This window comes from Sturnira hondurensis, unplaced genomic scaffold (assembly GCF_014824575.4).
Source record: "Sturnira hondurensis isolate 20B ecotype Veracruz unplaced genomic scaffold, ASM1482457v3 Scaffold0011378, whole genome shotgun sequence".
Classification (NCBI taxonomy): domain Eukaryota; kingdom Metazoa; phylum Chordata; class Mammalia; order Chiroptera; family Phyllostomidae; genus Sturnira; species Sturnira hondurensis.
Window position 1 is genome coordinate 1,933,368 of NW_028084009.1, and position 26,848 is coordinate 1,960,215.

General features: G+C 54.0%; 1 protein-coding gene across 3 annotated transcripts in view; it reads right to left on the minus strand.

Annotated features, from left to right (window-relative positions):
* NFATC2 (nuclear factor of activated T cells 2) overlaps window positions 1-26,848 on the minus strand; it is a 128,841-nt gene that overhangs the window by 32,220 nt on the left and 69,773 nt on the right. For all 3 annotated transcript variants that reach the window (XM_037059906.1, XM_037059907.1, XM_037059908.1), the window contains exons 6-9: window positions 20,763-20,903; window positions 7,647-7,702; window positions 7,119-7,245; window positions 4,224-4,913 (exon numbers count right to left, since the gene is read on the minus strand). In XM_037059906.1, coding sequence (XP_036915801.1) covers window positions 4,224-4,913; window positions 7,119-7,245; window positions 7,647-7,702; window positions 20,763-20,903 — 1,014 coding nt within the window. The remainder of the gene's footprint in view (window positions 1-4,223; window positions 4,914-7,118; window positions 7,246-7,646; window positions 7,703-20,762; window positions 20,904-26,848) is intronic.

Consider the following 26,848-nt stretch of genomic DNA (forward strand, 5'->3'; position numbering starts at 1 on the left):
TTCACGGGCAAATCAAGTCACATTGTGCTGCAGCCCAAAACCCGCCAACGCCAGGCTGCGCTTCCAACCTCCTAGCCATCACCAGTGCCATTCCCTCTCCCTAAAACACCTTTCCCTCACATCTTCCCCAAACCCACTTCCTCAGAGCAGCCTTGCAATGCACTCGGTCTGAGGGGGCCAACACCACCCTACCCAGCCACACTGTCACTCCTAACTTGGTGTCATTCGAAACCTCATGGCTTTTATAGCCAACTGAAATATGCTTGGTTATCACCTTACACGCAGATGTGTAGCTCGACAGAAAAAAAAAAAAAAAACCCAAGAGAGCGATTCCACTTGACTTGTTCACCACTGCACCCCTGAGCCCCAGAACAGTGCCAGGCACAGGGGAGGCAGACAGGAGGGAAGGGGCAGGGGCTAAGGACAGGGAGGGGTAGGAGGAGAGAGTGGAGGGAGGAAGAAGTGGGGAGGGAGAATTCGTGTGACTGTTGGGGGCTGTTGGTGTTTCCCAGGTACAACCAGGGGCTTTAGAAGACGACATCAGTCACAGAAGGGGACACGGGAGCAGGGAAAAACCAGTGTCTGTGTGCACAAAGCTTACCTTTCAGAACCAAGAAAAAGTGCCTGCTTTGGGGTGGGCGGAGGACCGGAGGAGAGGGGGAGTGAGGATGCCTCCTGCCCTGGAATATCACTTATTTTGCTAGTTCAGACAGAAGATTTTTTGAAACTGTCTCAAGCCCTCGGAGTGGAGAAAGTTGGAAGTTGTATTTCGGAGTTCCAAGAAAACACAGCCCAGACAGACAGTGTCTGGGCGCAGGAATGCAGCTTGGGGAGAGGAGACAGAGATGAAAAGCAGACGGAACCCGACTCGGCCAGGTGGGACACCCAGACAAGACACAGGGTCGTCAGCACAGGGTCCGGAACAGATTACCAAACACTGGGGGCTTCCCAGGGTCACGGGCGAGCGGCATGGTCGACTTCTAAGATACCTGTTTGCATCTGGACCACGCCTGCTGGTGACGCCTTCCTTTTTCTACCTGTGGAATCCCCCTGGGCCCTCAAAATACGAATCCCAGCTCTCCCAAAGCTCCCAAGGAAAGCCTGCTTTGCTGAAATCCTAAGGCCAACAGATGGTACCTGAGAAACAGCCACGAGCTGGAAGCACATCCTGCTGGAGTTCATGTGGCCAGATTCGTGTTTTGTGGGGGAGACGCCCTTGGGAGCCATCAACAAAAGGGACAGGAAAGGATCTGGAAACCAAGATGCCTCCTAACCAGACTGGGGGAATGATGCGGGAATTCCCAGTCCCCCTGTCAGCAATAAACCAAAGCGACACACCGAGCCGTGTGAATCCCTGCCTGCGAAGCCAACAGTGGTATCAGATTGTCCCGTGCTACCAGGAGCCCCGTTAGGGGGATCTGAAATCCCAGCATCAGGAGAAAGACTGCACCCGCCTCTTCCTGGTGGCTCCAGGGTGGCGCAGCTGGGGGCTTACCACTGGGCACAGTCAGAGGGCCCTGCATGGGGCAGAGCCTGGGGGACCGCGCTGGTCAAGCACTGAGCATCTAACCAGCAGCCACACTGCTGCCCTTTGGGGGCCCCCCCGGAACGTGACACCCAAGAACTGAGAAGCCGGCCCACAGCCCAGGGAGGTGGGGCAGCTCTGGGGGTCCCTCATGTTCTTTCCCCCACACGAGGGAGGAGGGGTGTTCCTGGCCTGCCGTGGAGGACCACTCCAGGGCCCCGCCCACACTCCAGGGCTCCGCCCACGCCGGGCGCAGAACCACCTGAATGGGGCCCTGGCACTGTGCGCTCTCTCATCTGGGAGTGGCAAAGTGCCACACCCCCTTATCTGAGAGATGAGGAACGCCCACTAGCGCAAAGCTCTGAGAAGTCCCTCGGTTACAGGAGTTTTTACAAAGCTTGGTTTAAATGCGTTTTTTCAGTCTTTAAAAAGTACAGTGTAGGGAGTGTACTCAACATTGTAATAACTATGTACGGTGCCTGGTGGGCACTTGAACTACTGGGGAGCTCGCTTTGTGAAGTGCGTGACTATCTGACCACGCTGCTGCACACCTGACAGCTCCCCCAAAATCACACTGAATGTCACCTGTAACTACAAAATAAAATGTAAATTGAAAAACTAAAGTCTCACATCAGAGAACGCTTTCTCCAATCCCGTGGAACTGGGCTTGGGCAGGAGGTTCTTAAGAAAAGGCTCCAACAGGAGAAGCGATTGCCCCCGACTCAGTTCTCCGAGATCAGCATTAGGGCCGCCCTGGGCACTGATCTGCTGGGGGCTCCCTCCCACCTGAACCTGCCCGCGTTTAGAACAACGCTCAGGAGGCCTGAGAAGGCCTCCATTCTCAGCTGCTTTCTCTACAACACAGGCTCCTGAGAGAGCAAGGAACATCTCTGTGGGTGTGGGGCTGGGGAGGACTCGCGAAGGTGGCTCCTGACCTCTGCAGGCCCACCTGGATGCTTGTGGGCCACAGAGAGCTGGGCACAGACTCACCCCAGTCCACTACCTATCGCTTGCCATTCATCTTTACTGTGGGAAGACGCTGGGTGGGGAGGGGAGGGATGGGGCAGGGGGGAGGAGCCCACACGTCTCTCATTCTGGACACTGAACCAAGCCAGGACACAGAGCGAGCTGGGGAAAGCAACCCGGCCCGTTTGCTCATTTATTTATAAAGCACCTCAGCCCGGAGGCGTGCCCCCCGGGTGCCCGTGGAGGTAGGTCCGGTTACAGCCACCTGTCATTGATCTGCTCACAACAGGCATTCTGTGTCGGCTGGACTTTGCACGTGACCTTCTCCTTTAAAAGAGGCACCCAAACTCTATCTGAGCCCTTTCCGGTGCCATTCATTCAAGAAGGGACAGCACGTGGACCTGCCTTTCAAAACCGAGCCCAGTGACCCTGCCTTAGCCCGCGTCTGATCATTCGGGGTCAGACGGGTCAATTACCGATGCGGCAAAACCGTGAGATCAACCTTCCTAGGCACGTGGGGCGGCCTGACACTCCACATCCGAAGTGGCCCAGAGATCTCTGCCGGATGCATCTGGGGGAAGTGTTTGATAGCTTCACTAGCGAGGAGGCGTGGAAACGTCTAGACGTCGCAGTGCCCCAGACCACCCTCATCACCAACACCTTGCCAGAAGCAGAAGTCTTCGGTCCCTGAGCAAGCACCGAAAACAATTCCCACCCCTCGAAGCCCTGATACCCAGTACCTGGTCTTTATGATAACTCTCGTTGCGATTTTGAAGCTTTCTGCCTGACTTCCTACTCTTTGGCTGGGTTCCTGAGAGCAAATTTTCCTAAATAATTGGGGCTTGGGGGGCATCAGACGCTACTGTCCCTAAAAGTGGGAGGCTGGAGCTGTAGGGGCAGCCAGCAGTACAGGTTTTCCTTCTCCCACTAAGAAACCCAACCACCTGTTTTCCTGTGTGGCCCCCCAGGGGGAGGCATCTGACTGACCCCAGGAGAGTGTCACAGACCAATGTCACCCACCCAGCCACTCCAACAAAACTAGCCTCCAGCTGGGCCCCCGCTGACATACTCAGGCACCTACAGACTCACACAGAGCCGCCCCCACACTTGTCCTGGGCCCACCCACCCCATCAGCTGGGCTCAGCACAGCGGAAGCCCGCTGTTCCCCGCCCATCAATGTGCCTCTCTGTTCCCCGAGCGCACGGCGGAGAGGTGCCCGCAGCCTGCCTGCCAGCCCCCATTCATGCTCCCTTCTCATAGAGCCCCTTTTCAGTGAGCGTGCTCCTTTCTTTTTCTCCACGCCCCCCGCAACACACAAAAGAGGGTCATAAAGTGGGTTTTTTTCTCTGCAGGAATAAAAGGTTAGCTTTCCTTCTTTTTGGTTTTCCTATCCTTGGTCTAAATTTGGCAAATGGAAAGCGAGTGGAAGCAGTGAAACTGACCCAGTTCACGACCCTGGGGGACACTCCTGTGTCCAGAACATTCGCTCTTTCTTTCACACTGCCTGTGGGGGGGGGCACCTATAACTCTTAGCACCCACCCCCAAAAGCCCTGTTGGGAAATGATTCATGCACAGACTCGGGTAAGGCCTTCGGGGTCATCGTATTCAACCCCTTAAATTACAGCAGGGACCCTGAGGCCAGAAGGGGTAAAGGAGACACCCAGGCCACCCGTGACCGGGGTGAGTTTCGGGCACGGTCCTTGCAGGCAATAAGAAACACGGGCATCTTACCGTCATCCAAGTAGGTCTGGTCCAAGTTCTGCTCCTGTTTAATTGTCACTCCTGAAGGCAGTGCTTCCTTTTGGTCACTGACCGGGGGTCCGTTTTTGGCGGCTCTTTGGCTTGTGGCATTCTGCTGCTGAATGACCGTGGGGTAGGACCCCGGGCTCAGCCTCTGACCCTGACTGGCCGGGGGCGGGCCGGGCCTGGCGGTGCCGGGGGCGAAGTTCTCGCAGTACATGATGTGCTGGAACTCCTGGTGGCTCCCGCAGCGCAGCTGCTGGTTGGTCGGCGAGTAGTGGATCACCGGCGGGGCCTGCTGGTTGGCCGGCGAGGAGTGCAGCAGGGCTGAGCCTTGGCCTTGGGAGCCAGCGTGCACCAGCACGGAGCGGTGGGCGTCCGCGAGGGACAGGGGGGTCGTCATCAGGGCCGGCGGCTGGTAGCCCAGCAGGCTGGGGCTCAGGCTCTTGCTCCGTTGGTACAGGACGGCCGCCGGGTTCTGCTGCTGGTAGCGGGCGTCGGGCGACGAGAGCCCCGAGCGGAACTGCTGGCAGGGAGCCATGGTGGCCACGAGGCAGGAGGGGGACTCGGCCACCCTGGGGTGCTGTGGGTAGTAAGGCTGGCTCCCCAGGCCCCCGTGGGCGGGACTGCAGATCAAGGTGGGGTCATATTCATCTGTGGGCTCTGTCTTGATGGCTGGGACTGCGAGAAAAGCACACGGGGCGCACCATTCTTAGTGAGCCACAGAGGCCTAGCAGACCACAGTTGGGACGGTGGCCTTGGGAGTCCAAACAGGTGAATCGAACACTTGTGCTCTGTTATTCGTTAGCCTTGGGCAAGGGGCTCCCTGTACAATGGTCTTGGGTCAGAAACCTAACCCTGGGCAATGATTTTGAACTACAGGTCTTTCCAAGAGTGGAAAGATGGTCTGTGAATGGAAGTTCTGTCTCAGCCCTGAGACATCTCTGGCCTTCTCCCCCAGGAGGAGAGCTCGGAGGACGCTTAATTTAAAATCAAGCCTCCCCCACCTCCCTTTGCCCTCCCAGTTCCCGTCCCCCTTGCTGGCTTGTCCTTCACGATACTTATCACCACCTGAAACATTCCACATCCTCGACGTGCTCATTTATCAGAACACCCCCCACTAGACTGTCATCTCCTCCAGGGGTGGGTTTTTCTTTGGCCTGTTTTGTTCACTGCTGGGTCCCCAGCACCTAGAACAGTGCCTGGATCTCAACTGACACTCAGATATTCGATAGATAAGAATGGTGACCAGAGGCCTCCTCAGTCCTGTGGTACTTCGGGGGAAGGAGGCCTGGGTCTCTTGCTGGCCTGGGTCTCTGTTTCCCCATCTGCTACTTGGCAGGAACAAGCACGCTTACCCTGTGGGGCTGTTGAGGGGGTCAAATGAGCTGCGTGTGCCAAGTCCTAAGCACAGTGACCGGCGCCCAGCGAGTGTTCAATGCCTGCTCTTGTTGCTATGATCTTATTACTACTCTCAGTGGTCCTGTGGTCACTTTCCTCTCTCCCCACCTAGGGGGGGGGGGGTCACCAGAATTTCTCCTTCTCCAACATCCAGCCCCAGGAGCTGAGGAGCCAGCTTTGTTTTCACTGGATTAAATGAACTGGTGATGGGGCAGTACTCCAGTCAGGGCCCCTTCCCCCAGGGTTGGGGGCTGGAGGAGGCCAGGAGGTTAAGCACCTAAAATTGCAGCTTTGACACCAACCATGGAAATCATTTCCCAAGATGCCATTCAGAGACCATCAGCTCCAGCCCTGGCCCGAGCAGGGCACAGAGTTCTTGCTGGGGCTGTGGGTGGACAGGTGCGTGCCCACTGAGCCCAGGGAGGCCGCACCACCACAGACGAGAGGGGAGTACGGCAGGAAACGTAACTGAGAACCTCGGTGTTAGGAGGAGACAGCCAACAGCCTTCCCAGAGACTGTCTCCGCAGTTTAGGTCCCATTAGAACATTGCCACTCACGGCACGTCACATCTGTCCTGGGCCGGGGCCACACAAACCTGTGGATGCACCATACCTACGCCAAGCCCCCAAGGCCAGGCTCTCAGGATCACCCCCCAGGTTCATGCTTCACAGACCAGAGACTCCCTGCGAAACTGCCATGGGACAGAAATTATACCCTGGGTGACCCTGTCACATTGCAAGTCTCCAACCTGGCAAAGGTGGCCCTCGGGCCTGCCTCAAGCCTTGGGCAGCTCACAGCCGGTCTCTGCAACCTCCGTCATAATCTGGCGTATCAACAACATCAATACGACTGATCACCCGGGTCCCCTCTGTCAGGACACCTGCTCCCTGAGGGCAGGGCTTTGTGTCTGTTTTGTTCACTGCTGAGCCTCAAGCTCAGGACAGTACTGGACACTCAGACATTCTCTGGACAAATGAATGAACAAGACATGATACTTGTCGCCCTGCATGGGACTGCAGTGCTCTGTGGGAAGGAGCCCTCCTGGGCCGGTTGTCCACCCAGGAACTCCACTTGGCTGCAGGGTGACTGCCCACGGTGGGGTCACCAACACATTGCACGGGTTTCAGGGCTTTGTCACCTCTGCCCTCATCACCATCGAATCTGAGACGGGGCAGGAGCCACCAGCTTCGCCACCTTCTGCTGAACAAGCCCACGCGCCCCCCCCTCGGAGGGAGGCACTGATCACAATAGCAGCTCATACCATCGATATCGGTTCACCCCTTGTTCACTGCGCTAAGCACTGTGGTGCAGTTGATCTCAGTAACTCTTCTAAGGAAGGTACCACGTGACAGACGAGCAAACAGAGAGGCTGAGTCACCGGACCACGGTCACCCAGCTGGCAGAGTGCCTCGCATGTCGTCTCCGCCTTGCTCACCCCCGTGCTGCCTCTCCCCGCCCAGGGGCCTTCAGGGGGAGCCCCTCACCTGGATGGTAGGTAAAGTGCTGAGGCTGACTTCGCTTCCTTTTCCCGTTGATGACATAGAAGTTCACCTTCACTGACGTGCGGATGTGCTTGTTCCGATACTCAGGGATCTCAACAAACAGCATGTTCTGGAAGGAAGGAGCAGTCATTAACGTCCCCGGGACAGTACCTAAATTCCCACCCGAGGCCCCAAGCACGTGGAGCCGGCCCGTGCACCACATGGCGTCCTGACACGCTCCACACACTTAAAGGTGACACTCCATTCAAGGGAAATCGAGTGGCTTGTGGGCCACAGCAAAGAATGAACAGCCACTGACTCCACCAAAGTCTATGAAGTTGTCACCGTGCCAACTTCAGGGCCCAGCGCTCAAGGGGCATTTAATTCACTCGTCAATTTGATACCTACTGAGGGCCTGCGGGGTCCAAAGCCCTGGGACTTTGATGAAGGAAAGGAAAGAGGAACAAAGAGCACAGGGGAGGTGGGCCAGGGATGTAAGGGGACATTCAGTCATCTGCTGTGGGCGCTTACAGGCTGGCTCTTGTCCTTGTCCACCGTGGCCTCCATCTCCCAGATCTGCTGGCCATCTGGAAAGATGAAAAAATGACAGACTTTGTTGGAACTACCGGAAACCCAAGGCTTAAGACGAAAACTCACCAGCTTCTGTTTATCTTGGTTTTTGTACGCTATCATTTCAGTAAGGTGTCCAGGCGTGTGCCACGTAGGTATATGTGAGCACACAGGTATTTTTATTTTCCTACATGTGTATTTCTTTTTGCAAAGGAAATGCGTGGTATTGACAGAAGACAATAGAAAAGAAGGGGGAAAACCGCCCGGCATACCATTGCCACCATCTTTTTCTCTATATCGGAATGCCTAGCTTTCACTCTTTAAAAAAATAAAAGCAGTATTGTTACACATTATACTTCACTGCACGTTGTGTTCAACCAAAGGCTATGTCCGAAATGCCCTGTTAGAGGTCCCTGGCTGTCCCAGACACGGCCCCCAGTTGTCTGAGAACACAGGTGGCTCACACGGTCTGCCCTAAGGCGTCCTGGCCTGTGAGTCACTGGAGGGAACGGAAACCCAGGAGCCCACCCTCCACCGTTCAGGCGACAGATAGCCTGGATCTCCCACGACTCACCACAGCACTACACGGGAGGTTCTGCCCAACAGCAAACTCTCCTTCGCCAGACCACAGCATGAGCTCCCCAGGTTGGGGCCAGTAAGCCAGGCCAAATGCAACTCTGCATTTGCAAATGATAGATTTCTTTTGCTGACCCCTACATTGGCCGATGGGCAGTTTGGGGCTCAAAGAGATCATCTCCCCCAGTGTTTCCAGGGTGTTTCATGGAATGGGGGCTCCGAAGATTATTGAGTGGGTTTACGAGAACAGCAAACAAATTCTACAAGCTAAGAAGCATTTGGAAAGCATGGAGTCCAAGTCAGATGGGTTTCTCTATGGTGGGACATAGGGCCTTTAACTTGCTCACGTACAGCATAATTCTCTGAGGCAGGCTAGGGTGTGTACCACATCTCGACATTTGGTCCAAAACCTCCTCGCCCCCTTACAAAATCATATACGTTCCCGACACACAACATTATAATTTGACATCTGCATGCAGCATAAACGGATCACCCCAAAAGTCTCTCCACACAACTGCTGCCTCCCCCGACCTTCACCCACCTCCCAAACCCCTCCCCTCTGTTAACCACGGATCTGTTCTCTGTATCTGTGAGTTTGTTTTTGTTTTGGTTCTGCTTGTTCATTTGGGGGTTTCTTGTTTTTATTTTTTAGATTCCAAAATGGTGAGATCATACAGTTCTTCTTTCTCTGACTTATTTTACTTAGCACTACTCCCTCAAAGTCCCCCTCTATACTCCCCCTTTCAAAGCACAGCTGTGAGCATCTTCCGTGATGGGTCAGCTTTGAACCTGTACAGTCTTGGCTCTTAAGGTTCAACCAAAGCCACCTGGCTTCTGTGTAGTACCCGCACTTCGTAGTACAGAACATTATTTGCCAAAACAGTAAATAAGAAGCCTCGTGATTGCTCCCAAAGCTGACGCGATCTAGACAACCTTAAGGATAAACAAGCAATGACCCAGCTGGAGCCTCTATGCCAAGTCGGTCCGCGAGTCTCGGCCTTGCAGGCCTATTAGGTGCGATTCCCGAAATGACTGAGGAAGCAACGGGCTCACGTCAGAGGGGGGAGGAGAGGGCGGCCAATGCACTAACTTTCACTGGAGTGGGAGATCCCCCTGGGAGGGGCCAAGCGATCATCCTCACCACGTCCCCACCACCTGACAACTTGTAGGGGCCTAGCAGACATCTCCTGTCGCAGCAAACCAAAGTGTCTGTGGTTCCTGGGGCTGCTGATGGGGCCAAGAGAAGCCACTGCAGTCAGTGACAGTCACCATCTAAAGGGCAGAGCGACCCAAGTGTGCATTGGCAGATGAACAGACACACCAAATGTGGTCTGTCTGTGCCACGGACTGTTATTCAGCCTTGAAAGGGAAGACGACTCTGCAACAGGCTACGACACGAATAGACCTTGGAACACTACGCTTCGTGAAACAAGCCAGACACAAAGGGACGAACACGCGATGATCCCACCTACACGAGGTACACGGGAAGGGCAAAGTGTACACGGAAAGAAGAATGCATGTCACCAGGGACTCAGAGGAGGAGGGAAGGGAGAGCGATTGTTTAATGGGTACAGAGCTTCTGTTTCAAAAAAATAAAAATGTTTGGAACATACATGGTGGTGATGGTTATGCAACAATGTGAACGTACTTAATGCCACTGAATTGCACACTTATAAATGGGTGGACCGGTTGATAATACATTATGTGGACTCTTACCACAATTTAAAAAAAAATCAGTCGGCCTCACCCCCAGAGACCTGCTTGTGTGGTGGCCTGAAGAATGGCTTAGAGGCTTTTTCAAATTGGCTGCTGCCATTTCAAAATGAGATTTCGCCTAAAAATGCAAAGTTTGCTCTTGAAAACAAGTGCAGACGATCTGGCCATTCAGGGCACCCACACCGAACTTGACCACGGCAGCCTCCTCAGTCAGTGCCGTGCCCCTCACCTGCCCAGGGCATCTCTGCCCTGACCTCCATATCCGTGGGCCCCACCTCAGTGGGCCTTTGAGAGGCAGAGATGGGTCCCGTCTGCCTTGGCCTCGTGAGGAGACCAGGTGCCCTCCATTGGGGTGGCCCGATGACATTCTCCTGACCCGAGGACATCTGACCCTGAGCCGTCTCGGGCAGTGCCCCCCCCCCCCCGCTGCACACCCCTCCCAAACCAAGGGCAGGCAGCAACTTGCATTCCTTCCCCCTGGGCCTCGGGCCCCTGGCCCTTCACAAGCAGAGCCCAGTGCCCTGGAGAAGCTCCCTGAACAGCCCACCACGCAGCCCAGCCTCCTTTGGGGACCCCACTGTGCCCTCCGGGGCCTCCCCACGTGGGCTCAGAGGGACGTCCCTGCACCACCACTCACTCAGAAACCCTCCCCTCCTTGCCTTGCTCTGGGCTCCCGCCAGGGCAAATGGGACCTGCCAAGCAGCCAGGCGGCCAACAGGCCGCATCCCTGCACCCGACTCGCCGAGCTCCCAGCGGCAGGTGGAAGAACAACATGGGGTCAGAGGGGATGGGGGAAATGCCCGCCCACTCCAGGACTCGAACGGGCCTCCCTCGGCCCACGCACCCTGCCTCTGAGCCTCGCTGAACATGTTCTACGGCCAGAATGGGCACCCCCTCTGTGTGTCCCCATTTTATTCCTGTGCACCCCAGCTCTGGAGCAGACAAACCGGGCTTCAAGTTCCTGGTTTGCCCCCAATGAGCTGCGTGAGCTTGGATAAGGACCTCACCCCTCTCTGCCTCCTGCTCAAAGTGTGGGGAGAACCACAGAACCTCTACCTCACAGAGGCCATTCCAAGAAAACAGACACCTAGGAGGTGACGTCACGCAGGCACTGGCAGACAAAACTGTGAAGGCCCGGGGGACCTGTCTTTGAATTTTTTCTGCATATATTCCCAAGCATGGGAATAAAATATTAGAAAAAATAACAAGCATTTTTTAAATTAAAAAAATAATACAGGTTCTGGCGGTTATAAATACTCCTGCCCGTGGGCATGGGCTGACGGTCATCTTGTACAAAGGGACAACACCTGTGGGAGACAGGTGGCAGAGTGCCTGCTTCTCTTTCGTGGCTCTTGTCATTGTTATCCCAATGTTGAGAGAGAGAGAGAAAAAACTCATGGGAATGAGAAATTAAAACCTAAAGTGGGAGTTCAAGCCAAAGTCCCATGTTCCCTGGCATTAACAGGCATCAGAGCCCAAAGGGCAGCGTCGCCAATCCTGCCTGGCCGTGCCTCTCAGGAGGGGTCTGCACTCCATTCTGAACAAACAGGTCCCCAGGGGGAAGTGAAAGCTCAAACTGCTGTCTTTGACTTTATGTGGCATGTGGAAGACACACTCAAGGGGCTGGTCTCTAAGGGAAGTGGGCTTTATCCCCAGTGCTATGTGACTGGCACGTAATAGATGCTCAGTAAACACTGGCAAGGAACCAACTGGCCTCAAGATTCCCCCAGTGCTCAGCCCACAGCTGAAACTCAGGAACTGCCTGGCTACTGAGCTCTTCGGCAAAAGGACCCAACAAAGAGAAGTCTCCATTTGGCAATGGACTGACGCAGGAGAAGCCTGGAATACAGGTGCAGACAAGGCACCAAATGCACCCAGAGCAACTCAGCCCCAAGTTCTGTTTAAAGCCACCTCCCATCCTGCACTGAGGTCCGAGCCCCTGGGAAAGCCTGCCCAGAACAGAAGAGGCCCAAGAAGATCAAGGAGGCTTCTACTGCTCTGGGCAGGGATGAAATAAAGCACTTCAGTCTCTTGAGCAGATGTTCAGGCAAAGTTCCCCCGTCCTAAATTAATGGGGACTGGCAGCCAGCACGGCCCTTCCAAGTCTTACTCAGAGAGGAAGAGGAAAGAGCCAACTTCTCTGGGCAAAGAGGTTGGGTCTAGAGAAGACTTAGCAAGAGTCTGCAAGAAAAAGAAAGAAAGAAAAAAAATGGGGGTGGGTGGCGGGCCTGGCTCAATTAACATCAGAGTCTTCGATGTCATTGGCTACAGTCCAGACAAACCCGCCCTGACAGCCAGTGGCGTGCAGGCTGGGGGTCCCTAGGCTTCAGCGGGTTTAATGGTTTCCCTTCGCAGGCAGCTCTGGGGCCCCAGGTTGGGGCGAAGTGTCAGGGAGCTGCGGGGTGGCGTGGAGTCTGGAGGCGTAAGCGGTCGGCCCGGATGAGCCGGGGCTCCTGTCCGCACGGCACTCGAGGGAGGAACAAGGGGACCTTCGGGAGGAGAAGGAAAGCGGATCTGTCCTCACTTGGGCCGAGAGCGTGCCACTGGGCTCCAGGCAACAGGGAGGAGATCAAAACGTCGGTTTGGGTTAGGAGGCCGTGCGTGAGGCATCCCAGTTCTGGCTTTTAAAAGTTAGCTAAACGAAGATGGTGGAAGTCATTTCGGTCGCTTTACAACAGCTAATGAGCAGGAAGACGTGTCCTTCCCGGATGCGCAGACTTAAGGAGCCCAGCAGATGGGGGGCAGTCAGGAGGGTCCCCTCTGCTGAGGATTTCATCCACCTGATGGCACAGCGCCTTCATGGGCTCAGTGAGATATGAGAAGTTCCTGACCCGCAAGCCCTCCCTCTCTCCCCTCACCCACCACGTTCTCTGTGGGCTCACTCCCTCCATTCCCCACCTGGACAACGGCAGGGGCTGCTCGCTCACCTCCCAGCGCCCATTTGTCCCCTCTGCCCCAAGTCCATTCTTTATCCAACTTGCAAGAACAATCTGTAAAATATGTCACACAGCCTGCCCCGCCCCCACTGCCAAAAAAAGCCTCCAACAGCTGTTCACTGCCGAGGGAATAAAATCCAAGCTCCCTGCCGTGCGACCTGGCAAGAACCACCCTCTCCGAGTGAACTCACACCACACCAGCCGCCAGGGCCTGCTTTCGGGCCCATCCCCACCTGGGGCCACAGTACTGGGCAGCTCCTTCTGCCTGGGACATTCCTCTACAGTCCTCCAGCTCCCTCTTCCCTGCCTTGAAGGCTCTGTTCAAAGCCACCACTTCAGGGAAGCCCTCCCTGACCACTCTCGCCAAAGATGCCAGACTGAACGAATAAACATACAGATAATCCAGTTACATTTGAATTTCAGAAAACAATACACACTTTTTTTTTTTTTACTCCAAGTATGTCTCAAACTCTGTGCCATGGCACAGGACATAAGCCTCCTGAAGAAATTTATGCTTCGTCTGAGATTTGTACCTAAATGACCACCCTGTGACCTCCCCACTCAGGCCCTTTGCTCTGTGCCCATGACCCACTTTCACTGTCCCCGTGGCACCTCCCCCAGCTCAAAGGGACCTGCTTATAGACACGGTTGAGACCGTCCACCTCCCAAGGGCAGTGAACGCATCTGTCGTGTGTCCCCAGTACCTGACACAGCATCCGCACATGGTAGGTGTTCAGCAAATGTCGGGGACCAGCGATGGAAGCCCTGGGGCCAAGTGATCGAAGCCAGGCTAAAAGGGCATCGCTCGGTCATCTGACATGGAGGCCGGATGTCAGCTCGTCTGTCATCCCACCCCAGGCACGGCGCCTCTCAGGGAAGAGCTGTCATCGGTAGATGGCCTGCACCAGCCCTCTGCTGACTAGCTGTGTCACCTCCAGGAAGCCGGTCAACCTCACTCACTGTGTGAGCTGGCCTCCCCATCTGTGAAGGGGCACCGGGACGGGCCAGGGGTCAAACTCCCTCCAGCTCCTGCCACGACAGCAGAAGTTCCAGGGCTGGGGTGATGGGAGGCAAGAGACCCACCAGCCAGGGAAGGCCTCTTCTCCCAGTCGAGAAACCGACACGGCCCTGCCTCCCTGACCCCGTGGTGAGTAAGCCGAGCCCTCAGGGGACGCGTGGAAAGTCAGCGGACATTTTCCCAGCACTCGCCACATGCTCCCCACTTCGAGATCTCTTATCACTGTAATACTGCCGAGCCCACTTCAGAGGCAGGGGGCGTGTGTCTCAAAGCACAAAACACGGAGCTAACCCAGGCTTCAAGACAAGTCTGCCAATGATCTCCAATCCAGCTTGCTCACACCTTAAATACTCCAAGCTCCCTACGCAGTCTCGGAAATGTAGAGAAAATCGCAGAAAAAGGTGCAAGACGGCTAACTCACAGAAGACATCATGATTCTCTTGGGGGCTGGGGAGAATTCTGACCTGCTACTTGCAAATGACGCGATGGCCTGGTGGCCCCAAGACAAACTTTGGACAGTAGAAATGCCAGGGCCCCAGAGGACTCCCTTCTCCGTGACCTCTGTCCCAGTCACCCAAACAGAACCAACTGCAGGATTCTTTCACTCAAGAGTCTGGTCTTATATGCAAGGGGTTGAAGTTTGGGCAAACATTCAGCTCTTGGGAAAACAGGACCATTTTCTCTGCCTCCAGTGGGGCTTCAGAGTGAGGATCTGGCCTCTGTCTTTGGAGACAAGCTTTGAGTCTTGGCCAGCTGTCAGCGGTGGGCTCCAGCCCAGGGGGCCGGTGACATGGCAGAGGTGAGTCACCCAGGGCAAAGGGCTACAGAGCCTTAGTCATGCCCCAGCCCAGCCCAGGTCTGACCTTTCCCAGAGGGAAGCCCATCTAGAGGGTCACCCACCTCAAGCCTATTGTTTCAGAAAGCGCCTCGCCAGGCAAACCCACGGAGACCAACAGGTGGAAGGAGGCGGCACCTTCTGCAAGACAGTTTGATTTTTCCAGGATACCAGTTCATGGAAAAATACTTAATTTAGCAAAAAAAAATTTTTTTATTTTAAGCAAATGCATTTCTATTTATTAAACGAAGCTCAAAATATAACCTTTGGGAACCTCCAAGTCATAAAATGACTCACATTAGGACACGATGACTCAGTGGGAGAGAGGGAATTCCACCGCCCACGCCTCCTCTCTAAAAAATCAATTTGCCCTCTCGACAGGTGATGGGAGCCTCAGCCACCAGACCGGGCCAAGAACATCGTCCAACAAAACAAAACACAAATTTCCCTTCAAACAATTTAAGTTTCAGAGCTGAGTGAGTCGCTGCAGGCACGTGTCCAACCTACACCCCCGCAGGACAGATAGCCAGGGAGCTACTTGGCGGGGACAGGGGGCCCCGAATTAAGAAAGATTTACCAGCTGAAAAATTCCAAAACTCTGTGTCATGTGGAGGAAGCTTCCAAAACACTGGATCCCGCCCAGGCGCAGGGAGTCACCCAAAGCCATGGCAACCTCATTTCCGCTGCCACATCACTTTTATTCCTGTGTCCTTAGATTTTTTCCTGTTTTGCAGTGTTTTGCTGGGACCCCCGACTCCGCCTGGGGCCTGGGTGGCCGGGGGCCAGCTGAAGTCAGGAACAGGCTGCCCTTCGCGGCATGAACTTCACTGAAAGGTTACACATTTTTTAAATTTCAGAGACCATACAAAGCCTTTTCAGCCATCATGGAGAACGGTAAATAGGAAATACCCTGGTGGCTCTGTGCAGCCTCTCTTTGCCCTCTCGCATGTGACAAGAGCAATTGTTCAGGGGTTGAGGGGGATTCCAGCTCTGTCGCCAGCTGGGGCATCACCTGGGGCCCCACCTGGGGCCTATGACTTGACCTCCATGAGACTCAGGGGTCTCATCTATAAAGTGGAGCCAATGCCACCCACCTCTCAGGACCAGTGTGACAATGAAAACGAACGATGTATTCACTCAGCAAGATATATCTGAGCACCTACTGGGTGCCAGGGACTATTCTAGATGCTGCAGCTACAGGAGGAAACGCCAAGTCCCCAACGTCAAGAAACTAAGAGTCTAGTGCAGGAGACCGGATAATAAATGAGTGAAAGAACAGACAAGATTGCTTGTATAGTGCTGAGAGCCACCGAGGAAACAGAGCAGGACCACGGGACAGGAGCTGGCAGGCTGGAGGGGAGAAGGACCAACTTCAAGGCTCTCCTTGAAGAAACCTGTAGATGCAGCCTTGTGAAGACAGACGAACATTCTAAGAAGGAAAAGCAAAAGCAGAGGTCCCGAAACAGAAGGAAGCACGGGCTGTCTGGGGACAGGGTGAAGCCACTGTCGTGATACCAAGTGAGCAAGAGACTGGTCACATGCACAAGGATCGGGTCAGACAGGGTCTTGGAGTCCTGAAAATAATTAAAAGTCACAATAGAAATAATAGAATAACCGTTATTATCACTGCTGCTATAAATAAGAGGCCCTTTTCCAAAACGCCAAGCTCTTCTAACTTAAGGAGCACCACACCGCCCCTCTCCTTCTGGTTTTCCACCGTGCTGCGGTTCGTCACCCGGCTGGAGTGGAAACCACCAACTCCATTCCGGTCCACGGCTATAAAAAGAAGGCTGGAGTCGGCGATGCCAGTGACCCAATGTGGGGGCTAAGATTAGCCCCGGAGGCCGTCACCTTCCCTTAATGTCAGAACCAGATGGGGTTCCCTGCCTCGGAAAACTTCAGCGGCTCTGCTCCACCCTGCCCCACAGTGCCTTTGCTGGCCAAGCTGTCCGTGGAGATGGGAACGGGGGTGCGTTTTGGAAAAAAGAAGTTGAGCAACAGGGATTCCCCCTGCCGAAGGCGGCCCTGGACTGGGAGGCCGGTGCTTGGGGTCAGAAGAGCAGAGCCAGCTCCCTGCCCATGCAAGAAAGTCCCTGTCTGTCATAGCCACGGGGAGTCCCAGGCACCCCACCCCCCGCCCGGGAAACCCACCACGCCTCACCTCGGGACGGTGTGGGGCATCTCAAATAGCCCTGCTTGTCTGCTAGCATCCACCCAGGAGATACATTCAGCCGGATTCTTAGTTACACGGGAAAGGGTTCGAACCGTATTCCCTCGGCCCCAAGGTCCTGATGCAGAAGTCAGGGCCCCATCTCACTGCAAAATGGTTCCAGTCAGGGACTCGGAGCAGCTAAAAGGCCTTTGGCCAAAGGAACCTGGTTCTACGCTTCTTCAGAGCGGGACAGCTAACAGTCAAGGGGGCAGGCTCTGCGGTCAAACCCAACTCTGCTGTGGGCCACTGTGTGACCATCGCTAAGTCACGCACCCTCTCTGGGCCCAGTTTCTCATTGGTAACATGGGGAGAGTGGTAGCTACCCTGTAGGACTGTCATGCTCAGGACAAGGCCCGGCACATCGTTTATTATTATTATGTTTGTCAACGTCTCTTGGTTCCATGAGCTAAAAATCTTACTCATCGTTGTCTGTCCACAGGCCAAATAGAATGGTAATAATAGAAGCTAACGTTTAAGGAGCATCCGCAATGAGCCAAACTCTGTGCAAAGAGCCTAATCTGTGTGATCTCATTTAACCTTCTCATCTCTTGAGAGAAGTCAGTCATCTCTATGTTACAGAAGGGGCAACGCTGGCTCCCAGAGGGGGGGTGCCTTACCTGGCCAGGACGCCAGAGCCACTCAACACAGAGTATGGATTTGAACCTGGGCCATCTGACCTCAGAGGCCTGGCCTGTAACTGCCACACCACACAGCACCCCCAAAGCCTGCCTGGCCCCCAGCTGAGGCTGGCGCCCGGGGCAGTGTGTGTCCGGTGGGCGATGTGTATGGCCTGAGCTGTGATCATGCTGAGGAGACCATAAAAACAGTGACGGACATTCGGTGAGCACTCCCCAGGCACTGAGTACACGCTGCCTGTTTCCACGTTTAACCCTAGGAGGCAAGGACTGTTGCTCCCACTCTACAGAGTCGGAGATGGAGGCCGAGGGAGGTCGACTGGATGATGCTGGGTATGCTCTCAGGCGAGTCCCCTGACTTCTCCTTTGCCGTCTGCCTCCCGCCACTGCAGGGTTAGAGAAGACAGCCAGTGGGGAGTGGCAGACAAGGGCCCGCCCACTGATGGTCAGTCACAGGGAGCTGCCAATATTCCTCGTCTTACTAACATGGCACTTCATGGAGCTGGAACAGGTGCTGAGTTTTCCGCCCTTTAAGAGGTAAACTGAAATTTCTTCGGAGGCCAAGAGAAGAAAAGCAAGACTGTATATGTCATTCATTCATTCATTCATTCAACACACACTAAGCTGATCCCCTAAGTAGCTCCACAAGAATGTGAGTTCCCTGGGTGGCGGGAAGCTGGCTGGCTCCTTACTCCAGGGGGTCTTGGTGGGGCCTGGCCTCCGAGTCATCCCTGCATGGCCCCATGGCCCCCAGCCCCACAGAAACTGCCACCCTGGGTAACATGCCACCTGTATATTATTAGCCTTCCCCCTCTGCTCATGAGGCATTTTGAAGCCAGACACTTCTGGGGAAAGTCAGCAGAAGGCCAACAGGATGGTTTTCTGGTACGGGAGATGCGTCAACCCCGAAGAGACAAACTTCATAGCTCGCTCTCGCTCCACAGCCCATGCCGACTCCCAGTCACCTCGCCCGCGTGCAGGCTCAACCCAGCTTCTGTCTCCACCTGGCCCTGGAAGGCTTCTCCCTTCCAGCCTCTGCCCACTCACCAGAGCATCTCCTCGTGCCAAACAGCCTCGGCTTCTGCAATCGGCTCGCTCCCTGACTCATCAGAGCCTCACAAATTCCCGCTGTAGAAAAATATTCCACCCCCTGAAACATAAACCTCCCCCAGGACACGTAAAAATGGGCATGCCCCCTTGGGTCCACCACAGCACGTACAGGAAATAACAAAACAAACAGCATTAGCTCACCTATCACGCACTTCTTATATACCAAGAGTTTCATAAGTACTGAACAAGTAACGAACAAGCTCTTGATCTCATGACCACCCCTATGAGAGAGGACTGTCATCGTCCCCATTACAGAGATGAGGAAATTGCTGCCCAGAGAAGGTGAGTAACTTGCTTAAGGTCACACAGCTAGAAAGTAGTGGAGCTGGGGTTTGAACACAAGCAGACTGGCTAAAGAGCAGGAGTGCTTATCTGGCTGACAAAATGAGCACAGAAGATGTTCATCACTGAGTTACTTACAACAGCACCGACTTGGAAGCAGCCTCATGCCCAATAAACGGGGAGTAGTTAAATAAAGTGTTGGGCAAACACATAATAGAGTGCAATGCCTACATTTTAATGTCCGCATTCCTACCCCTCACGACACCACCACTGGCTGGCCGCGTGCCTTCTAAACCACTCCCAAACCCGCCCATCCATCTCCCATCCATCCATCTCCCATCCATCTATCACCCATCCATTAGCCCCCATTGCCATGGCCAGACTTAATGCCTTTTGTAATTCCACCTTGGATATCGTGCTTTCATAGTGGCCGGTCACAGCATCCATCCCACGAGGAAGCTTTGTGTGAACTAGGAGGGGGCACCGCTCCCCACACTCTGCTTCCTCCTGTCAGCAGGTGCCCTGGTAACAATAGGTCCCCGAAGTATGCAGTTTGAAGGGCAACCCTCAGAGGAGGTGCCCTTGGGCAGCACGCACACCCTGCAAATGGACCACCTTCCTATTAGCGTCTCTAGATCATCCCAAAGGCAATAAACAAAGAATCGAACATCAACACCCCTTTGAATTAACCTACTGAAATCATGTCCATTAGGGGAAAAAAGCCAGGCCTAGCATCCATAATAACAAGAAATTGCATAGCCTGATCCTTTTCCTACTTCTGACCATTTTCTCTTGATCACATCCTCGTGGGCAAAACACATCACCAGCCCGTGCATGCGAGAAAGAATATACCACATGTCCAATAAACAGAAACATTCGACTGCTCAGAGCAAAGGAATGCAAAGGAAAAGGAAGTACCATTTCAGCAAATTTTTTCAATTTAAAAGATGGCACTTCTGGAAAGGAGGGAGACCCGTCCCAACACGTATCAGTGGGAATTTCGGTTTGGGGATTTCTGGGGGGTAATCTAGCGATCTGGATGTAAAACCCTCAACATGCCTCTCCAGGATTCCACCGCTAGGAATACACCATCAATAAACAAGATGCACATGGAGATCCATGTTGAAAAGATCGGTTACTCTTAAAAAGTATAAATTAATCACAACATGATTTATAATAAAAATACAAGTAGCCCCTGTTTATCGGCCTACAATATGCCTGGTGCTATTATAATTTTTTGACATGTAGTAACTCATCCAACCTTGTGATAGCCCTCTTGTTATTATCATTCTATACACGACAAAATGGAAGCACAGAGAGGTTAGGTAATTTGCCTAAGGTCACACAGCAAGAAAGTAGCAGAGCCAGATGGAAACCCAGGACAACCAGGCCCAGAGCAGGCACACTTACTCACAATGCTGTGTGGCCTCTCTTCTTAATAATAGTAAAAAGTTTAAAATGTTTGCCTCTTTATGTGAAAAAAATAGTTTAGAAAAGAGAACTGGGGGTGGGAAGGGCCAAGCTTATCAACCAGTGAAACAGCCGGGCATGAGCTAAAACACAGTATGGCACATTGGCGTAATGGTGAGCCGTGTCGACATCAAAATCACATGCGACAGGCGTCGTGGGTGAGGAAAAAGGGCAGGATGTGACCCTCTACACCCTGAGCTCTACTTCCAAGTCAGGGCTGCTGAGAACCCACAGGTGGGGCTTGTGTGCGGCGCCAGTGGGCACAAACAAGCTGGAAAGGCCCTGACCTGTGGTCTTCTCCGTGAACACAACTTTGGACTCGGCCGTGAAGTTCTGTCCGGTGAGGATCATCTGCTGGCCCCCGTAGACCGGGCAGCTGTCGGTGTCTTGTCTCTCCACCATGGGCAGCTCGTGGGCGGACCGCTGGGCTGAGGACAGAGCACAAGAAGGCAGAGTGAGGACACCCGGGAGAGGCTTTCCCATTTCACGGTGCCGAGCTAGGACACGCTCTACCCGCCTCTGTCACCTGTTGTCACTGCTCAGCCTGGAACCACCACCCCCGCCAACCAGACTCGGCAAATGGCATGTTCTTCTAAAAGTGCTCCAAGTCATTTGGGCAAATTTTCGCTGAATGACACATTTTGTTTTCCTGAATCAAGGGACAGGAGGGGCCTGCCCTCCTTACAGAGGGAAAGGGGAAGGAGAACCTATTTCATTTTTAACGGAACGATGGGCAAACCGGCTTTCCATACAAGGCTGCCTTTGCCAGACTATACCCCCTCCTTCCCCCTCCTATGTCAGGCCACGCCTTGCAGACTCGCAAGTGTGACACGCTGGGACCCAGTTCCCAAAGGGTGTCCATATCGCTTTGAGACTCGTTCACATCTCTGGACTCGGTCTTCCAGACAACCCCGAGGGGCCCCAGCCATGGCTCGGACCTCACTCCCTGGGACCCGCCCTTACTCATGCTGCCCCAGCTGACGGGGGTGTCCAAATTTCTGGCACCTCTGGGCCACACTGGAAGAAGAGCTGCCTTGGACCACACATTAAATACATCACAATACGTAATCACACAGAAAAAAACCTCATAATGTTTTAAGTCAATTCGCAGTTTTGCATTGATCCACATTCGCAGCCATCCTGAGCCAGATGCGGCCCGCGGCCCGCAGGTTGGACACCCCTGTTAGAATGTTCCGTCTCTCGACCACAAGCAGCGCCCTCCTATCTCAGAGGGGGTGCACGTGCAAGTGCCTCTCTCCGGGAGGCTCCTCCCTGGTTACCTGCATGGCTCCCTTCCTCATGTCTTGCGGGTTTCTACTCACCACCTCAGAAAGGCTGCCTTACCCCAACCCTTCCACCCTCCTTCCCCACAGTTAAAACAGTGATTTCCTGTCCGTCTGTCTGTCTGTGTGTGTGTGTCTCTCCCTGTCTTGCCTTTATCCTGCCTTACCCTCATTTGTTTTCTCCAAAGACCTTCCCACTTACAGACACACAACATGTAGTGTTACTGGTTTAGGTCTATCTCTCCTCCCACTAGAATGCAAGCCACGGTGGGTGGTGGGGGGACTTCGCTCTGTGTACTACCGTGAGCCCAGGCTAGGAAAAGGGCCTAGGATTTGGTAGGAGGTGCTCGGGAATAAAGGAAGGAGGGAAGGAGGGAAGGAAGGAAAGAGGGAGGGAGGGAGGGAAGGAGGGAGAGAAGGAAGGAAGGGAGGGAGGGAAGGATGGAGGGATGGAGGGATGGAGGGAGGGATGGAGGGATGGATGGATGGATGGATGGATGGATGGATGAATGGATGAGTGGATGGATGGAAGGATGGAAGGATGGAAGGATGGAAGGATGGAAGGATGGATGGAAGGATGGATGGAAGGATGGATGGATGGAAGGAAGGAAGGATGGATGGATGGATGGAAGGAAGGAAGGATGGATGGATGGAAGGAAGGATGGATGGAAGGATGGATGGAAGGATGGATGGAAGGAAGGATGGATGGATGGATGGATGGATGGATGGATGGAAGGATGGATGGAAGGATGGATGGAAGGATGGATGGATGGAAGGATGGAAGGATGGAAGGATGGAAGGATGGAAGGATGGATGGATGGATGGATGGATGGATGGATGGAAGGATGGAAGGATGGATGGAAGGATGGATGGAAGGATGGATGGAAGGAAGGGTGGATGGATGGAGGGATGGATGGAGGGATGGATGGAGGGATGGAGGGATGGAGGGAGGGATGGAGGGAGGGATGGAGGGAGGGATGGAGGGAGGGATGGACGGAGGGAGGGATGGATGGACGGACGGATGGACAGATGGACGGATGGACGGATGGACGGATGGAAGGATGGAAGGATGGAAGGATGGAAGGATGGATAGATGGAAGGAAGAATGGAGAATGAGAAAAATGAACAGATGGATGAATGGGGTTAGATATGAATATATCCCAATATATCTTGGTGCACAAATCTGTGTATCTCTCCACACCTACAGTCTCATCTGGGTTTGCAATAATGAAAGATGGAAGGATGGGTGGGCCTATGCTGAGCACTTCGCTGCCATGATACACTTGAATGCTCACAGCAACCTTCTGAGGAAGGAAGTATTGAAATTAGGCACATTTGCGATAAACTCAATTTAAAATTCACACACATCTAACTGGGGAGAAAATGAAAGCTGAGAACGGTCAGGTCATCCTGTGGCCAAGGTCATGTGGCCAGGCTGAGATTTGAACCTCAAAAGCTGAGCGCCCCATTCCTTCGACACCCCAGCCAGGCTCTGGGTCCTTCCTACAGGAAATGGAGACTGTCTCCAGCCACGCTGTCCAAGCAGGGTGGGAAACAAGTCCCAGCCAGCATGAGGGGTCCATCTGCTCAGGCCTCGCCTTGGCAGCGTGGGCCAGAGAGGCCGGCCCTCCCGCCAGTGAGTCAGCCTGTGCTCCTGGCCTTCCTCCCAGAGCCCGAGAACCGGGCGGAGGGCCAGCCCTTTCCGTGCCAAGGGCCGGTGGACCTCCCCATCCGGGAGCCGGGGCGGCAGCCACGGGAGGCCTGAGGCCCAAACCTCACCCTCCTCTCCTGGCCCGCCTGCACCTCCAGGTGGCGAATACCCCCTCCCTCTGCCCCAAGCTCCGTTGAAACCGGCTCCTTCAGGAGCAACCATACACTTGGCAGCACTTAAGGAATCTGTTGAGGATCAGCCAGAGGCTCCCAGACACTTTGCTGGGACCTGGGAACCTGACAGCTCACGACGACCCCCCACCGAGCCCCATCCTGCTGGCCCAGGCTCTCTGTTTCCCGGGCCCAGCAGGCCAGGCCCGTTCCAGGGGGCTGCCAGTTAGGAGTATAGATTGAAAAGGCCTGTCCACAGAAGCTAATTTCTCCCATATGGGCCGGGTTATTAATCCTTTCTTTTAATATACACATTTTGTATGACTTCCTAATTGCGCTGCGGCAAATGGAGGTTTATTAGCAGTAAAAAAAAACAACAAAAAAAACCCAACCCAACAGCAGTCACATCTACAGAAGCAGGTCCTGGCTGTTAAGCTCTGCCTTTGATGAGTTTGTGAAGGGTGGGGGGCAGCGAACTGGCAGCTGTGGCCCCAGGGATGGGTGGGGAGGCGGGAAGAGCCATCTGTCCCATTCTGCAGGTGGAAAGCCTGAGTCATTGCTACTGGGCAAGCTGGCCAGGGGCTCCCAGCCGGCCAGGCCAGGGGCTGGACGGGGCCGTGAGCTCTGGACGCTGGGAGGGAGGCTGGCCTGGCCAGCTGCTCTGTGAATCACCACGCAGTGCTGTGAACACAACTTGATTTCCTACAGCAAAAGCAACTTCCCTGGCTGCTTCCTTCGAAGCCAAGCAGTTTCGAGCAACCGACTGATTGTCTCATTGCCAAAGGTGCACTTCCCACCCCTTCTCCTTCCCTGAAGGAAAACTATCTTTTTACATGGAAATTAAAAGAGAACCACATGAAGCCAGTCCGGCTTCTATGAGCTTTTACACGTACTCCAACCTTGCGACTCACCATGTGGGCCGGGAGCCCCGGCATGGGAGGGAGCTTGTCAGAGATGCGGAGCCTGGGGCCCCACCCAGACCTCTCAGCCCCAACCTACAGCTTAATGAGGAGTCCAGGTGACGTCCGGGAGCTGTCAGGTTTGAGAAGTGCCCCAGCTGCACATGACCATCAGCTGGGGAGCTGAAAACTGCGGGTGCCCCCCCCCCCCAGGGCCCCCACCCTAGAGCAGCGTTTTCAGCACAGAATGGTCCAGGTCCAGGGTTTGGTAGAAGTGCTTCGGAGGGAGGGAGGGACGGAGGGAGGGCTGTCAGTGCGGGATCCCTCTGTGTGGTGGGGGCCGCCCTGGGCACGGAGGGCGCTGAGCAGCACCCCACTCGCTAGAGGCCAGTAGCCCCCTTCCTGTGGACAGCTGAAATTGCCACTGGGCATGGCCAGATGTCTCCTGGGGAGGAGGCAGCCAAAATCATCCCTGGTTGGAAACCATTGTTCTAGAGATTCTGGCTTCAGGGGCCTGAGGGGAGGAAACCAATGTGATTTAAACAAACAAACAAACAAAACCATTCTTGATGTTCCAGTGGGCTACCTCAGGGGTGATGTGAGGAGCCACCCCAGGGGGGTGGTCCCATGACATGGGACCCTGGAAGCCACAGGAGAATTCCCGGGTACTGCTCATCCCGAGTTCTGGGGTCAGAGGGCCATGCTTTCCAGTCCTGCCTCTGCCAACTCCCTGCCGTGTGACCCTGGGTGAGTCACTTCACCTCTTCGTCACCAACACCTTCTCTGTGAAATCCTAACAGGTTGCCCGAGGGGAGGGGAGTGGGGAGGGTGGGGAATAAAGGGGAAGGGGAACAAGAAGTACAAACCTCCAGTTGTTGAACAAAAAAGTCCCAGGGATATAATTACAGCACAGGGGAGATGGTCAATCTTGTCCTAACAACTCTGCCTGGTGACAGTTACTAGAGGTCTTGTGGTGACCACATCATAGGGAACATACACGTGGAATCACCTAGCCGTACACCTGACGCTAATGTAATACTGGATGTCAACTACACTTCCATTTTAAAAAAGGAAAAAAATTATAATATTGGAAGGCAAAACATTAGTAGAATAATATGTTCAATGTACTTCAAGAAAACATTGATTGTGGACCCAGACAAGATATTTTTGAGAGTGAGGATAAAACAGAGAAATCACCGAGAACAACAGTGATGATGAATAAAACCCCACCAAGCGCCCGCCCTGTCGGGCCCCCCTGCGAGCCCTGTTAGAGGGGCTGCCTGCAAACACATGGAGGTGGTCAGTGCTCATTTCGTAAAACCTCTGGTACCCACAGCCCAAGTATCCGCCGGTGGACAAATGCATAAGCAAAATGAGGTCTAACGTTCAGAAATATTACTCAGCCACAAAAAGGAATGAAGTGCCGACACAGGCCACAACACAGATGAACCCTGAAATCGTGACATTCCCTGGCCGGGTGGCTCAGTTGACTGGGGCATCATTCCATAAATTAAAAGGCTGCAGGTTCGATCCCCAATCAGGGCACATGACTAGGTTGCAGGCTTAATCCCAAGTTGGGACACAGATGGAAGGCAACCAAATGATATTTCTCTCTCTTCCTCTCCCTTCCTTTCTCTCTAAAATCAATAAACATATCCTCCAGTGAGGATGAACAAAAAAAATTTTTTTTAAAGTTATCCTGAGTGGCAGAAATCAGACACAAAAGGGCACATACTATGTGGTCCCACTTAAACGAAACGTTCAGAACAGACAAACCCATAGACACAGAAGCAGACCGGTGGCTGCCAGGTCAGGGGAGCGCCTGCTAATGGGCATGGGGTTTCTGTAGGGGGGTGGTCAAAAGTTTGGGGACTAGATAGTGGTGGCAGCTGTGCAACATGACAAATGTTCTTAATGCCACCGCACTGCACATTTTTTAATGGTTAAAATGGTACGTCGTGTTACGTGTATTCCACCACAATCAGAAGATGTGTGTCTAATGCAAGACACACAGCCAGTGCCCAACGCCCAGTCACCAGTCAAGAAACCAGTCTTCACTCTTGTTCCCTTTCAAAACGCCATTTTCTTTCCCGCTCAGTCACTTTTCAAAATGTCTGCTCATCTGGCATCTTTTTAAACTGCTTAACCAAGATGAATATGATTGGTAGCATTTCACAGACAGAAAAGGAGAGGCTCAGGACCCAGCTCCATAAGGGGCAGCTTCAGCCGGGGGAAAGCCTGTCACGTGGGATGCATCTCAGTCCCACTGAAGTGCCCCTACTCCACCGCCAGGCGATCCCTGGACGGGGCTTTCCGCGCTCACCCTCAGTGTTCCTGTCTTGAAAATGGGGCTGTTAATAGACCCGTCAC